The sequence below is a fragment of the Thunnus maccoyii genome, chromosome 8 (assembly GCF_910596095.1).
Source record: "Thunnus maccoyii chromosome 8, fThuMac1.1, whole genome shotgun sequence".
Classification (NCBI taxonomy): Eukaryota; Metazoa; Chordata; class Actinopteri; order Scombriformes; family Scombridae; genus Thunnus; species Thunnus maccoyii.
In genome coordinates, this window is record NC_056540.1 from 17531206 (window position 1) to 17546889 (window position 15684).

Sequence of the window (15684 nt, forward strand, 5' to 3'; positions counted from 1 at the left end):
AGTTGCAGGGCGGGCCCCACAGTCATTCAGTAGTCAGCTGAGAACTCACACAGCCACCCTAATGAAACACACGCTGACCGGTATGAGCAGGAATATGACTGGGAATCTGTAATAACTGCTGGTGCAGTACTGGAATAAGTCCCTGCGCCCTCCTCCTCCTTTCTCCTCCCATTCGTTTCCGCCTGCAGCTCCCTCTCCTCTCCCTCACATATACACACACTGATGTCATTTCATTGATTGCCCAAGAACAATAGCCTGAGAGGAAGCAGCATTTCTTGGGGAAGTACAACAACAGCATTCCTCATCAACGCGACAAAACTTTTGGCACATAAAACCACTACCAGTGACCATCACCGCCTCCGCATACACCCGATCAGTAGCAGATTGCTCGTGATCAGTCACTGTTAACACTTGATTAGTAAGTCATGCATGACAGTACTTCTAAAATCCCGAGTTTAAGTTGCAGACTTGCAAGTTTTCTCTCATTTGTAAGGCTTTTACAGTAATTTTTACTGTTTGTTAGTGGTTATTATGTGTCTAACTTCATAGACTTTCGGGTGAAATCCAAGTTAAACAAGCAGAAACTCTTTAAACAATACTTTAAGTGTGGGCAGGGTGGAAAGAGGAACAATGCAAGGAATTTCCCCCAGTTTCCTCAAGAGTCCCCCCCCATAGAGGCGCAGTATGAGTAAACCTGAGTCTAAGCAATCACTGGGAACAAAAACAATGCTGCACTCTAGAGGTGCAAACTGAAAGAGCCGTGTGTCAGACGTTCAAAGAAAAAATAGATAATCAGCTGCTGAAAAATCAGTATTTATTCATAATTGCATATTCAGACTACAAATCCACACACAGGAGTCCACACAAAATTGATTATTGCCCAGTCTGGAACGATAGGGAAGTACAAAAAGAGGAAAAGAGAGCTGCAACAGATGACACTGGAGGTAGTTTGCTTTTCAAATGAAACACACACACATACATACATACACACAAAGAAAGAAAGAAGGGTAGAATAATGTTCAGATTAATAAATCCAGGTCTCAAGTTTTATCAGTGTTTCTGAAAGTTTCTGTCAACCGTGTGATTGCTTTTACCTCTGCAAACTTTTAAACCAGTTTAACACTCTTTAACACTTGATACTGTACCTTGTGTTGGGCGATATGTCACTATATACATGACACAATAGACATTTGTCAGCCATATTATAACTGGATTTTTTCACACTGTGTTTAATTATTTGTATTAGGACGTGTCTGCAAATCTTTAAGGCAATAATGAGTTGACAGGACTGTTGAATCAATGTGATGAAATACCTTAATTTGCCAGAAGCAGATATTCCCGTCAGGTTATTTTTTTATCTATAAACTGTTTCTCAGCTGTTAGATATGAACTGTGTCTTGAGTTTACAGAAAATTGACTAAATCACAACATCACTTCATATATCAAATATCACACTATATTGATATCACGATATAAAACTACAACAGAACATTTTGACCCCATAAACCAGCCTTAACTGTACCATGCTTTCCTTTTCATTTCAATGTCACGGTCAGTGTTTCTGTCCATTTCTCTGTAACAATAATAATAATAAGAATAATAATAATTATTATTATTCTTATTATAATAATTATAATAATAATAATAGGCACCTGTTGTATACTCAGCCATCCAGTTGGGAACCCCGTCTCTGACCCGCACAATGTTTCCCTCCAGTAACATGAGGAATGATTCCTGTGGTTTAAAGCTTGCAAGCATTCACGATGTCAGACAAGTCATTAATACAAAATTATTAATAATGAGAGTAATTTTCACACTGAATAAATAATGTTGAGAGAAAGTGTTGAGCTACAGTTGTATAACAGGCAGATTTTGTTAGGTCACGGTAAGAAAAAATGAGCATTTACCAAACTAGCATGTAATTAAGGTGATGTGATGTGAGGCATCCGAGTTTGTTTTCTTTTCAGACAGTATAAAAAGATCATTCTGGCTCTCTCTCTCTCTCTCATAGAGGGTTAAAAATAAAAAAAGGCTTTGGGATTTTTAAAGCTTAATGTACTTTTGCTGGCTTTCAAAGAATGCAGGTCTCATCATATTAAACAGAGATCATGCTTATTTGTGCCCTTATTTAAAACCAAAAAAGTTGATTTTACTAGGAAGTTGTCAAGATATACATTAGTGTACTTACAGATTATTAAGTACATTTCAACCAAGACACTAATGACAAAACAATGACACGCTGCCAAAGGAAACACATTTTCCCCCAAATATATCATTATGACATAAGAAGAGTCAGTAAAAGTAACATGCTGAAAAATGTTCTTTAAAAAAAAAAAAAAAAAATCCAGATTAACCCTTTAAATCTTTTGGTCAGTGAACCTCGTTAGTGTTGTGTGTGATCATGTGTCTGCGCAGGTTGCTCGGGTTGTTGAAGCTGGCGGTGCACTGAGAGCAAGTGTACGGCTTCTCTCCGGAGTGAGTCCTCAGGTGGATCTTCAGGCTGCCGTTCTGCGTGAAGCGCTTCCCGCACTGCGGGCAGGCGTACGGCTTCTCCCCGGTGTGAATGCGCATGTGGATGCTCAGCGTGGTCTTGTTGACGAACGATTTGCCGCACAAAGAGCAAGGAACAGGCGACTCTCCGGTATGACTCGCCCGGTGCACAATCAGGTCTTCGCGGGTGACAAACCGCTCGCCGCAGAAACTGCAGTCCAGGGATTTGTTGATGGCGTGAGGGAAGACGGAGCTCTGCTGCTGGGAGAACTGGCTGACGTGACTGGGATGGCCTCCTTTACCGTCGGCTCCTATTGATGTTTTTATTGCAGGACTCAATGACGGTACGCTGATTTGAGTGGAATGATTCTGGCTGTTTCTAACCAGTCCGACACTGTTATCGTGCATCCCCCTCATCGGGGGTCTGTCGTTGGCACCAGAGGTGAAATTTAGGAGACTGTCGTGGGTGACGGAGTGGTCAGGAGACAGAGAGCTGAAAGCCTGCAGTTCAGAGACAGTGAAGAGGGTGTCGCTCTCCTCCTGTAGGGGCCCTTCCCCTCGGCCGTGAACGCTCACGATTCTCAGCTCTGCGTTATCGTTTGTCAGGCAGGAGGAACCAGCAGGCTCTAAACTCTGAGTCCCAGCAGCAACACCACCCTGCGTACTGTGATTTCTGAAGTCATCCTGACCTGAAATGACAAAAAACATTTTGAATCAAGGCCTATATGCATAAAACATCAGATTTTGACTCACAACTCCAAAAAAATCTTGTGAAAAAGGGCACCATTTATATACAGAAGCTAAAGGTAACTTTGTACAAAGTGTAAGTGTGATTGTCAAGTGCTCACTAAAAATAACAGCACAGTAATGTCGATCCAACATGCCCTCTGCCCCTCAGGCACTGAATCAGCCTATGTGTCATGGATGAATCATGCCATTAATCATTATTTAATGCACTCTGTTGTAATTAAACCGTCTGAAAGTCTTATTATTTATTACTCATCGATATCTAAGATGACAACATGTTGAAGCTTGTATAATCACATGTTTACATATAGAAATGATTACATTGACAACACCAGATATGTAATTTGAGATATTATTCATTTATAAAAAATCAAATAAGGACGGATTTTAAGTTTTAAGTGATAATGATCTTTAGAGCTACAACGATTCATCGATTAGTCGATGGACAGAAAATTAATCTGTAACATTTTGATAATTGTTTAATCATTTTAGGTGAAAGTGCAGAAAAATTAGCTGGTTGCAGCTTCTTAAATATGATGATTTAATGCTTTTCTTTGTCATACATGAAAGTAAACTGAATATTTTGGGGGTTTTGACTGTTGATCAGACAAAGACATTTAAAGACACAACCTTTGACTCTGCGGCGCTCATTTGTCTCATATTTTCTGACATTTTCTAGTCCGAGCGATTAATCGAATAAATAATCTGCAGATTAATCGATAATGACAATAATTGTTAGTTGCAGCCCTTTATATACAGTCTATAGTTGCAGCCCTGATGATCTGTCCTGTCAAAATGCAAAGTTTTTGCATGCAGATTAAATAAATGTTTAGTTGTTTCTGATTTTTCAGGAAGAGAGAGTGCAGGCTTCTCAGGCAGAATAAATGCCATTTCTTGTTTTGAATCCAACTATTTGAGCTGTGAAGGACACTAATAAATAAATAAATGCATTTTTTTATTCTAATCTAATATTTTATAGTGTATTTTCTGCTAATATGTGTTTCTTCATTATTTTGTCAATAAATCTCCTGAAAAGACCAAAACCAAGACAGACTTAGTCCCACTAACAGGTATTATCTGATATCATATTGATATCGCTTATAGCTATGAGCCATAGAAATCTACTGATATACAAAACCTAGAAAAACAAATTAACACTCTGGTTGACAAATTTGTTTATTACAAAAAACATAGCTTGTTATATCAGCCTGGATCTAGTCAAATTAAGTCAGCAGCCTCTGAGCCATTCTCAGCTGATTTGCATTTTGGAAGCATAGACTTGTTGTAGTGTGATTAGTGGTCTAACCAGTTCCTGCGGCTCACAGATAACATTAATAAAAACATCCTACTAACCTACAACTGGCCCACAGCCTCCAATGTCATCTTCATCTTTGATCAGGATGACATCTGGGGTGTCCACATCTGCACACTAACAAAAAAGAATAAACACACATGAGCGAACAAAACTTTTCATTCATTTGATACTGAGAGTAAATGTATGAGCTGCATTTACCTCCACTGTCGTGGCAGGAGAGGAAGTCTTGTTCTCTGACTGCAGAGTAATGGGAGCAGCTTCTCTGATCGCCTTCTGAGCGACTGGTGGCTTTATGACAACTAGAGGAAAGCAAAAGACAAAATGTAACTTATGGTAATAGATAAACACCAGGAGTGAGGAGGTGTGTGATATCACTGTCCACAACAACAGAATTAAACAAGTTCATTAAATGCACAAAAACAACTAAATACAAGTGAGATTTTCAACATTGTTAGAAATAAATCTCTTGTGCATGACACGAGGAGGCATCTTCATGGTCCAGCGGTCTGAGGTATAACATCCCCAGTTCGATGAGGATGTTCATCTCATTTCATCCCCCCAGTGTTTCCCATACATTGATTTATTTGTGACAGCCCACCACAATATCAACATTGACTGCCACATATTGATTTTCTATTCTTTTTACTATTTAAAATGGGTAAAATCTTACTTCATGGTAGAGCTGCTCGCAGCGCATTGATTCTCTCAGCCCCTCTATGCCCCTCTCTCTCTTGTTCTCTCTCTCACAAACACATTGACTACAGACCCATCTGTGAGTACCCCTCCTCTCCGTGCACACTCTGAATCAAAACATTGTTGGAGGAAGGATTGTTGTTGGCTTCAATCTGGAGTTCACAAATGGTTTGTATCATGAACATGTGATGCATTCAGGTTAACTCTGATAAGTTAGTCTCTCTATGTTCTTAACACAACACTGTCAGTGTCAGAGACCCAACTCTTCGAATAAGTTATTAGCAAGCATGTAAGGAGCTTCGCTTGTAAGGATAGCTATAAGTTAATGTTAGAATACAATGACTTTAGTCCATTGTTGTTATAGATATCTCAGAGGGTGTGAACACCACAGTTTTGCCAGTTTCTCTAACTTACAACATAATTAAAATAAGGGGAACGCTGCCAAGCTGAGGGCGGTCAGTGTATGTCACCCAGAAACTGAAGTCTCAACTAGCGATCGACATTTTCTCACATTTTATAGACCAAACGACTAATCGATTCATTGTGACAATAATTAACAAATTAATTGATAATGAAAATAATTGTTATTTTGCAATTGAAAATTCCACAAACACAAAATATCTGTGCTTACAGATGTTTCAAATGAGCATTTTAAAAAGTCAGAAAGTCTGTTATTAGCTTTTCCCAACTGCAGTAAACGTTAGTCTCTCTATTTGATCAACTTATTGATCACCTCCAGGTCATAAACCATGACATCGTGACGTATGTGTCACGTGATAAGGAGCAGCTGTGATTTTAAACCAGTTTATTAATTATTCAGCAAATATGCTATATGCATTGCAAAAGAAATGTTGTAATACACTGTAACAGAAATAGAAAGCAAACAATTAGTAGTTGAATTATAGAAAAGTGCGTGTTCAGCTGTTAATTGGGCTGCAGGAGGAGGAGGAGGAGGAGGGCGTCAACGTTACTTCTTACTTGAAGTATTTTCAAGTGTGAAAGTAAATCGTTACCTTGTGATTTCGCCCGCGGTTTGGGTATGTTGGCTCTAATCGGAGAAAAGCGGCTCGCCGGCCGGTTGCTCCTCGTCTGCAGCCGGAGGGAGAAGAGCTCACTCCTCATCACCTTCATCCTCATCCTCAGGGCTTCGTTTTCCTTCAGGCTCTGGGTTAAATGCAGACGCAGGGACGCCGAGCTCTCCGAGAACAGCTGACTGATTTCCGTCACCGCCGCTTTCACCAGCACATCCATGATGGACAGAAGCTGTGACTCCAGGTTCAGGCTGCCCGGCGGCATGTTTGTAGACATGTTTCACTCCGCTGCCGCCGATTATTGCGTTGGAAAAAAGCGCGACACAGTCGTTGGGTTAGCTTACAAAAGGGGCAACACAGTGGCCTTTCCGGTAGCATGACGCTGATTACCGTAAAACTTAGAGAGCAGAGCGTTGTGGTTTGAGGTTTTCTGGTTCACAGATTCTTACTGTTTCTTTACGGTGAGTGTTGATGTTTTATTTTATATCAGGGCTGCAGCTAACTATTAGTTTCATTATCGATGAATCTGTAGATTATGTTTGTCGATTAATTGATTAGTTACTTGGTGCATAAACTGTCAGGAAATGGTGAAAAATGTCGATCACTTCCCAAAGCCCAAAGATGACTTCCTCAAATATCTTGTTTTGTCACAGCAGTCCACAACCAAATACAGTCAGACCAGTCTCCACTTTGAAAAAACACGGTACAACTACCCCCCACGTTGTTTTACGGGACGTGTATGTACTAGGCATTACGGTAATAGCGTGAAAGAACTGATGTCAAAATAGAAGCGACGTGATTTCACATTCATTCATTCATTCAATCAATCATTCAGTCATTCATTCATTCATTCATTCAGTCAGTCAGTCAGTCAGTCAGTCAGTTAATCAGTCATTCATTCATTCATTCAGTTAGTCATTCATTCATTCAGTCAGTCAATAATGAATGAATAAATAACTAAGTAAAAATACATAAACAACCAAATAAAACAAAATTAATACATATTAAATAATAATAATAAAAAAAATAACTACCTCCTTCAAACTATATTTCACAGAAAAATCAAGGCTTTGTCATTTTAATTGTGTGAATAATTAGTTGAATTTAATAGTAAAGAATACATCTCCAAAGGCCAATCTGACTTCACAATGACAGCAGACCTCAGACTGTCACTGAGAAACGGTTTCACTTCAGAATAACAGCAGACGACCTCAGAGTGTCACTCAGACAGTATTAGGAGCCACAAGCCAATAATCAATAGTAACCCAACAGATATTAGAAGTAGATTAAATGTAGATCTTACATTTTTTCTTAACTGACTTTCAAGTGATCTAAATAAAAAATGTACGGCTAGTTTCCTCCTGTGTTTACACACGTAAATTAAAATTTCATCAGAAATCACTTTAAACTTTTTTATGTTTAATGGTAACGTTGAATGTATATTTAGTTAGTCTATGTATTAAAATTTCATCATTTGGGAGAAAAAGCAGGTTCCATTATTTAGCCTTCAGATTGTGCCATGAACAACATTAACAACAGCTTTATTATTTACATGCTATAAAGAAAAAGAATAAGAGCATCTAAAATTCTTCAAAATCTTTTAAGCCAAATTCGGCACAAATAAAGTAACTTATAATTTATTTGAATTACACTTTATATGTCTTAATAAAGTATAACTTATATACTATACTATACTCTGTATAAAATATACTAAAGTGTATTTGAATCAGTTCTAATCTAATCTAATTTAACCCTTACATACTGTTCAGGTCAAATGTAATCAATTTGTTCCTTTTTGAGAGCAGTAAAAACACCCTCAATTTTTTTTAGTCTGAAATTTTATGACTTTTATATAATTTTATTCCTAAAGTGACCCTGAATATACAAAAATGGATTTTTTTGTACATACTGTAGAGGGTTTCCTGGGTTAAAAATGATCCATATTTATTCCACAATTCAAAAATCACCATTCAAAAATTGTTGCATTCCTCACATCCAGTAATTTCACTCAAATGATGTTATATTCTCCTGTTTTAGGTAACAAATGACCATAGTATAGTGTGATTTTTCTATTTTTTTCTTCATGAACAAATATCATAAAACCTAAAGAATACACTCTCTCTGCTCTCTCAATCAGCTTAATTGAATATTAATCACCCATTCATTAATAACCGAGGTATTTATGAATGACAAATAGATTTGTGGTTCAGAAGTTTGGTTTAGGGACTAATTAAGAGGGGACACTGTGTAGGGTCAGGATATGAATAAAGGGTTAATGAATATACCTCTCTTGTGGTGGTGGTCATTATATATATACTGTATACATACGTTCCACCACATTGTTGTCATAATTTATTAGTTTTAATTGTCACACAAACAACTTTTCAATTCAGAAATGTGTCATTTAATGCAACATTTTCTAGGAATACATACAATAAATGAAAGAACTGAACATTTCTACTTTTTGTGCTCAAAAACAAACATATGCAACAACACAGCAGTGAATGAAAAATAAAATACAGCACAGTAGACACGACACAGCGGACTATAACATCACATTAACAGCATTTGATTGGAGCCGACCTGATGCACCTCTTTCCTGTGTCAGTATCAATCCAACACCAAGCTAAGACTTACTCAATGTCGTACCTCATCAACAATATTTTGGTCTTTTCAGTCTTTTTGTTTGCTGTCAGCACTTTTCTAAGATTCTGCTCCGACTAACACTCCTCCTTCTTCCTCCATCTCACAGCTCTTTGGTGCACCTTTCTCTTCGCCAGCCTCCTCTCCCTCCTTCTCCTCTTTGCTCTCCAGCTCCCCGTCCTCAGCAGGCTCTTCCTCGCCCTTGTCCGTCGAGAGCTCCCCGGCTGCATCTTCTCCTTTCTCTTCTCCTTCCTTATCAGCCTTGTCTTTCTCCTCTTTTTCTTTGTCCTTCCTCTCTTTCTCTATTTTGGAGAGGCTGTGACAGAGGGACTGGACATAGGTGAACACACACATGGGGTCCGGGTTGTTACCCATCATGATCATGTCAGACACCTCCAGCAGAGGGCAACAGTCAGCCAGGGACCTGTGGGGGAGAGGAGGGGGGGAATAGAGGAGAGGAGAGGAGAGGAGAGGAGCAGAAAGGAAAGGAGCTGATTATTTGCACATTTTTTGGTGGAGTGGACGTATACATCGCTAATCACTACCATTATTAGCTAATTTTGTTGCCCTCTCATGCAGATCGGCCCCTTGTAAAAATACAGTTTTTAGAGCTTTTTATTTTTGTTACAGTAGGTCAGTTTGTAGCTGTTTTGGAGCTTTAAATTATACCACATGGTCTTCACTAGCAGCTGGAGTTTGCTCATTAGTGAAGGAAATGTAGATGTTTTTTAAACTAAACTTTTCACTTTGAGGACCTCCTGTCCATGTTGTCTTAAAAGATGAAAACAGTTGTAGGGTATTGGTGTCATAAACATGTCACAACATTCAACATTTACACTGTTTCTCATAAAAGCCCCAGTGGACCAGTTTATGCTTTACTTGGGGTGAGATTCAGCAGTCAACAGTCCCACAGAAACCTTTGGTGTCTGGTAGTATTATGTCTGTCTGGGCATATTGAAACTGCTTTGTGTGTTTTGGAGGACTTAATAGGAACTTTGAAGCAGTAGTGTTCAATTAACAGGTTAATCTGGCTATGATAGGAACTATTTACACTCAGAGAGCAAGAGAAACAACAAGAGATAATTACAAAGCTCTTACTCTGCTTTTTCGAAGGCCAGAGTGAAGTTTTTCTCCCTCTCTTTAGGACTCAGGGAATTGTAGTCAAAAGCATCGGGAAAGAAACGGTGGATCAGAGCGCAGAATGCCATCCCATCACACCAGGACGATGAGAAGTTTTCTATGTTGACGCCCTGAAAGATGAAGGTGACAAGACGATGTCATCTGAAGAGACACAAATACACTGAGGCCCGTTTGCTGTGTGTTGATCTCACCTCGTAGTTGCGAGTTTTGCTGCGACACCACTGAAGCATCTTCTGTTTGATTGAAGCGCCTGTGGCCAAAGCTGAAGATGACTTCTGGAGTTTGAAGTTGCGTTGTACTGGTGTCCTAAAAATGTCACAATATTACACAGATTCTCATTAAACCCCCACTAAACCAATGCTTAACCGTCACTTTCTAAACTACAAAGGACTGTATATTGACTTACTCTGGTGCACCTTGTTGGAACTTGGCAATAATGTCTTTCTTAGTGGATGCTCTAATAGAGCGGGCCGAGGGTCTTGGTCGGGACAGAGCCTGGAGTGCAGAAGAAGAGGGAGGTCCACTCTTTCTTTTTGTCTTCCCTTGCTTTTCTGCCTCCTTAATCTTTCCTTTATCTTTTGCTTCCACTTCTTTGACTTGTTTTTTCTTCTCAGCCCCCTTCGTTGTCTTTCCATTTACACTTTTCTCTTCTTCCTCTGCCGTTTCCTCAGTCTTCTCTTTCTCTTTGCTTTTGTCCTTCACCTCCTCTCCATCTTTCTCAGCCTCACTGTTCTTGACCTCCTCCTCCACCTGCCCTCCTTTCTTATCCTCTTCCCTCTCTCCTTCCTCTTCTTTTTCTCCATTCATTGGTTCAGGATCCTTCACGTCTGTAGTTGCTTTGTCTTTATCTTGTCCGCCCTCTTCGGCATCACCTCCAGCAGGCTTTGATGCAGTCTGGGGCTTTTCTGTATCTTCAGTACTGGCCTCCTCTCCTTCCTGTTGTGCAATTGTATCCTCCTCCCCCTTCTCTCCCTTCTCCACCGTCTCCACCGTCTCCACCGTCTCCCCCTTCTCCCCCTCCTCCCCCTCCTCCATTAACCCTTGACCTTTGACTGTCTCCTCTGCTGCAGTGTTTCTCCCTGGGTCTTTACTCTCCACCAGCCCTGGCTCATCTGTCTGGAGGACAAGCAAATAAAATGGAGTTTAGTTACAGTATGTAGTAAAAAAAACATCAGTAAATACAATTAGATAAATAAACAGGTCACAATGCGTGTTTGTGCATCTACACACACTACAGATACGATGATGTGAGCAACTAGAGATCTCAACTCGCACATCTATTTCTAAGAAATAAACCTTGACTTTATGCATCTTTTATAGTTTTCTAAATTTGAAATTTACTAAATCACAATTCAAATTTGATTATAATTATCAGTGATTTTGAAACCAAAATTTCATACTTAGGTAACAAATAGACCATCTCCATGACAACTGAGCAACTTCATCCGCAGAAGAGGAAGGCTAAAGCTTTTGGAAACAAATCATTTCAGCCTTGCGTTCAGATTTCTTTTGTCAAGCAGCTTGTGAATATTTGTGGCCATATCTTCAATCCTTCTATTCTGTGATTTGACCAACATATCTAAACTTTTATTCAGTGTGAATATTAGCTTGTCATGTACAGTAATCCATTTACCCAGTCCATTTCTCGTATGGTCGTTCTTCCTTGGCCAAAAGTATGTTAAAACAATCTGTTTCTGGTATCAGCAATTGAACAAATTGACCAAAGGAAAGACTTTTTTTGTGTATTTGTTTGGGTTTTACAAATGTTGAAGGAATGACGCACCTCACCTGTGCCTTTTAATATTTTCAATATATTTCTGATCAACTCAAGAGAAACACTAAACCTCCCATACACTCATCAACGCAACATGTCACAGATTGTGAGGAAACTACAGCTTCTGACCTCTTCACTTCATTCATTCATTCATTCATTCATTCTTTCATGATGGACATGTTTACTGTCATTTTGTTTATTATATATTGATTGTTCCTACACAATACTGAAAACACCTAATCTAAAATTAAAATTTCAGTGTTTAAAAAATACAGAGTAGATTAAATTAACCTGGCAACAATCTTTTTCTGACTTATTAAGAACACGACTTCTGTTAAGAGTAATATTATGTAAGATGTACTAAAATTAGTAACCACACTTTACTCTGGGGATAACATGGTCCTCAACCATCGAGCATAATGTAATGTGAGACCTAAAAATACTGTGTGGGATTTGTTGAGTATCTCACTTATTTAGATCAGGCAGAGAGCTTTTCAAGATGGACTTTCAGATGGAGAATGAGCCTTTTGCAGTTTTTGTATCACACCTGAACCTAAAATACGGGTCAAAATCATCCCAATTAAAACAAAGTAAATCCAAAATGAATCATGAAACTAAACCCTTCTGGCTCTCTACACTGAAATATCATATATAGTGGGGTCTTATGTCATGTGTGCTTTTACATAATCTGATGAAGAAACTGTCGTCAGTCACTTTTTCAAACATAAGTGAAATCTGATAGAGATTAATTTAATGATATTTAAAAACGTACTTATTAAAAGTAGTATAAGGCTCATGAGCTCAATTTATTAACGACCTACTGGGGTAACAGTTGCTCCAGGACAGACCTTGCGGTTGTGACTCATCAGTGAGAATAGTAAAGTCACCCAGGAGTAAGAACAGGTGTAACACAGCAGTAGCAGCCAAAACCACTTCTCCCAACCTGCTGTACAAACACAACACCTGCCATAGCCACAAATACTCTTACAGCCTATTCTCGGTACAGAGTGTGACACCGGTCATTGTGGATTTTTTGCAAATGTGAAGAAACTTTTATGCAGTGATTTAATGTAAAAGCACTGACCTGGTTGTTGTTGTTGTTTGTGTCAGTGTGATTCGTCATCTCTGTAGACTCAGACGTCTCCTGGCAGGGAGTTTCTCCATCCATGATGTTCAGATATGGCTGATTATCCACTGGATCAAAGCTCAAATCAGATTTAATGATCCCTCCTGTCTTCTCTAGAAAGTTTTCATTCAGTCTAAAAGTGAAGCCTCTTCACTGGCGCCCTGCTCAGTGTCTCACTCTCTGCTTCTCACAACTTTTAAGAGTACGTCTCCCTCCCCGTCCCTGTCTCTGCCTCTCCGTGTCTCTGTCTGCACTGCCGGGTGTTTGTGATGTGTGTGTTGGTTTGTGGATATCCACCCTCACCCTCCTTCACCCGACACCCCCTCCCTCTGCTTTGTGAGGATTCCTACGCTTCTTTATCTGACCTTTCGAACAACACAGGGACCCGAAATAGAATCATAGTGACATAGGCACAGGCCAACGGGCTGGACAGCTGCGTCTGCTGTGGAAACCGTGGCTGTACACACACACGTGGATGCGTGCATGGAGTCCAATAAACACTTGTGTACTCACATACAACAGCCCCTTCTCTTTTTTTCCATCTATGAAGTGTTGACTCGAATACTCCTGATATGTTTGAATGACTGCAGGTGTCATATAGTCAAATTTAAAATGGCAAAACAAATTAAAGGGACTTTTTATCAGTAAATTTGCATGAGTTTATTTGCAAGATTGCAAATTATTGGATACTAAGCACTCAAGTGGTAGAAAGGGGAAACACTTTTCATTCTTTTTATTTCACAGAGGGTCACACACACACACTCTCCTGTTCTCTCTGTAGTCAGATTTCCTGTGAACAGTTTTCTCTCTCCATGTGCCTGGCTGTCAGAGTAATTTTAATAAATCTGCATCAAGTGAATTACCCATTCTTACTTCACACATCTCATCTTTCTGCATTTATTTTCACCTTTGTAATGTCCCATTTGTCTCCTTGTCAACCACTACCTGGGTTTACTTTTTCTCTTCCACTTAACAGTCTTTCAGATAATACCATAAAGTGTTTAAATGGCTTGAACATATAAAGAAAATATTAATATACTGGTTAACAGCTTCTTAAAACTTGAATGAGTCGATACACTAAATGGTGTATCGACTCATTCAACACAAAACAGATGGTTTTAAAAATAAACGTCTATCTTTATTTCCACTCTGTCATTATCTTGTCCTTCCCCCACATCCTTCTCTACTCCTTTCTGTCTTGGGGGCTATAAATATGTTGACGGCTTCTTGTGTATCTGTTCCACTCCCTCCCTCTCTCGGCCAGACGCAGGAGCACAACTGTCCATCTGTTGTACTTTATATGTTTGTATAACTTGAGGGCTTGTTGCTGTTAAATAGGGAAACAAAAGGAGATGATGAGAGATTTTAATATAAAAACAATGTGTTAATGTAATGTGCTAGTGAGTGTCTGTGTGTGTGTTTCCACAACAGATGGCCTCAGATGCCTCACTTTGTACTGTGTTGCGGTGAACCACTCTTCTTGTTGTCTTCTGCTCCTGGAACTAGATGTATAAAAGTGGTAAAGCTTGGCACAGTATATACTCACAGCAACTTTTGTAGACAGTTCTAACCACATTGAATTATGTTATTTTTATTGTTCCTTTTGAAGCTTTCACAATTATAAACTCATAATGCCAATTTAAGCACTTGGTCATGTGATTTGAACATGCAACCTTCAGATCTGGAGTCAGACACACTATCATTGCGCCACAAGATCTGCAGTTATAAACTGTAATGGCATCTTAGACGAACCTACAGGTGGTCGACTCAAGACTGAGCCAAGATACATTAATGAAGGCCTTGGCCCAAGATTTGTGTTCTTTGCACAAAAGAGAAACAAAGTGACTGCAAAGGCAAAAAGCTATGATTAACTTTAAATTGCTTGTATGAGTCCTCATACCTGTACAATGGAGGCATTGTTTTTCCAGGAGGAAGCATTGTCAATCAGGCATAAACTATTTGTCATACAGTGATGCTGCATGTTTTAGGGTTGGTGCATTGTCATCCCAGAGGAGGCCACTGCCATGTTTAATCATAGAGTAAATGCAACCTCTTAGTCATTCCAAGGAAGTTGTAGGGAACAAGTGTGTGACTCTGACGTGATTTGAACACGCAACCTTCTGATCTGGAGTCAGACGCGCTACCGTTGCGCTACAGAGCCTGCTATCTCAAACTGTTATGGCGACTTAGAACCATGCTATACAAGTACAATATCTATCACTGCAGCAGGATTCAAGCCTGAACTGAGATACATTGATTAAGACTTTGGCCAAAGACACTGTGCTCTTCATGCAAAAGATATTTCTTCATTTGATGTTTTGACTGTGGTAGTACAGAATGCCGTGCTTAACACATAGCACCAAAATTTATCATAGGGGTTCAATTTAGCTGAGATCTAGTGACAGCAAAGGTTAAAACATATGATTTACATTATTTTCATGCTCTTATGATGGGGGCATTAGCATCCTGAAAGAGACTACTGCAATCAGGACAGAAATGTTTCATCATACAACTGCTTGACTCTAATGCAATTTAAACATGAAACCTTCTGATCTGGAGTCAGACACACCAGAATATAGAAAGATGCCATACAAATGAAATGTCTATCACTGTAACCTGAGCCTAGATACGTGTAGAAGGGTTAGTCTCGCCTTCACCTCACTTTTACCTGCCTAGCCCCACGTAGTCACTTTTACCTGGCTGGTCACGGCCACTTATGTCACTT

General features: G+C 39.4%; 2 protein-coding genes and 1 non-coding gene across 3 annotated transcripts; all 3 read right to left on the minus strand.

The window, feature by feature from the left end:
* Positions 1 to 797: 797 nt before the first annotated feature.
* LOC121901815 (myeloid zinc finger 1-like) lies at positions 798 to 6749 on the minus strand. The gene is made up of 4 exons (XM_042418815.1): positions 6259 to 6749; positions 4751 to 4851; positions 4591 to 4666; positions 798 to 3179 (listed from the first exon to the last, which is right to left on the minus strand). The coding sequence occupies exons 1-4, from the start codon at positions 6551 to 6553 to the stop codon at positions 2371 to 2373; spliced, it is 1281 nt and encodes a 426-aa protein (XP_042274749.1). The 5' UTR covers positions 6554 to 6749; the 3' UTR covers positions 798 to 2370.
* A 1979-nt stretch (positions 6750 to 8728) lies between these two features.
* On the minus strand, positions 8729 to 13234 carry smtnl1 (smoothelin-like 1). Its single transcript, XM_042419592.1, has 6 exons — positions 12918 to 13234; positions 10786 to 11175; positions 10466 to 10755; positions 10251 to 10365; positions 10018 to 10169; positions 8729 to 9343 (listed from the first exon to the last, which is right to left on the minus strand). Exons 1-6 carry the CDS (start codon positions 12999 to 13001, stop codon positions 8980 to 8982), a joined length of 1395 nt encoding a protein of 464 aa, XP_042275526.1. The 5' UTR covers positions 13002 to 13234; the 3' UTR covers positions 8729 to 8979.
* A 1814-nt stretch (positions 13235 to 15048) lies between these two features.
* trnaw-cca lies at positions 15049 to 15120 on the minus strand. Its single transcript has one exon. It is a non-coding gene; the product is annotated as a tRNA-Trp (tRNA).
* Positions 15121 to 15684: the final 564 nt, after the last annotated feature.

Coding starts and splice junctions, on each gene's coding strand:
- LOC121901815 (XM_042418815.1), bottom strand. CDS start 6,553: ATGTCTACAAACATGCCGCCGGGCAGCCTGAACCTGGAGTCACAGCTT. Junction 4,852..6,258: donor ACCGCGGGCGAAATCACAAG/GTAACGATTTAC, acceptor GCTTTCCTCTAG/TTGTCATAAAGCCACCAGTC. Junction 4,667..4,750: donor CTCCTGCCACGACAGTGGAG/GTAAATGCAGCT, acceptor CTTTTTTGTTAG/TGTGCAGATGTGGACACCCC.
- smtnl1 (XM_042419592.1), bottom strand. CDS start 13,001: ATGGATGGAGAAACTCCCTGCCAGGAGACGTCTGAGTCTACAGAGATG. Junction 11,176..12,917: donor CAAACAACAACAACAACCAG/GTCAGTGCTTTT, acceptor CTTGTCCTCCAG/ACAGATGAGCCAGGGCTGGT. Junction 9,344..10,017: donor CTGGCCTTCGAAAAAGCAGA/GTAAGAGCTTTG, acceptor TCTCCCCCACAG/GTCCCTGGCTGACTGTTGCC.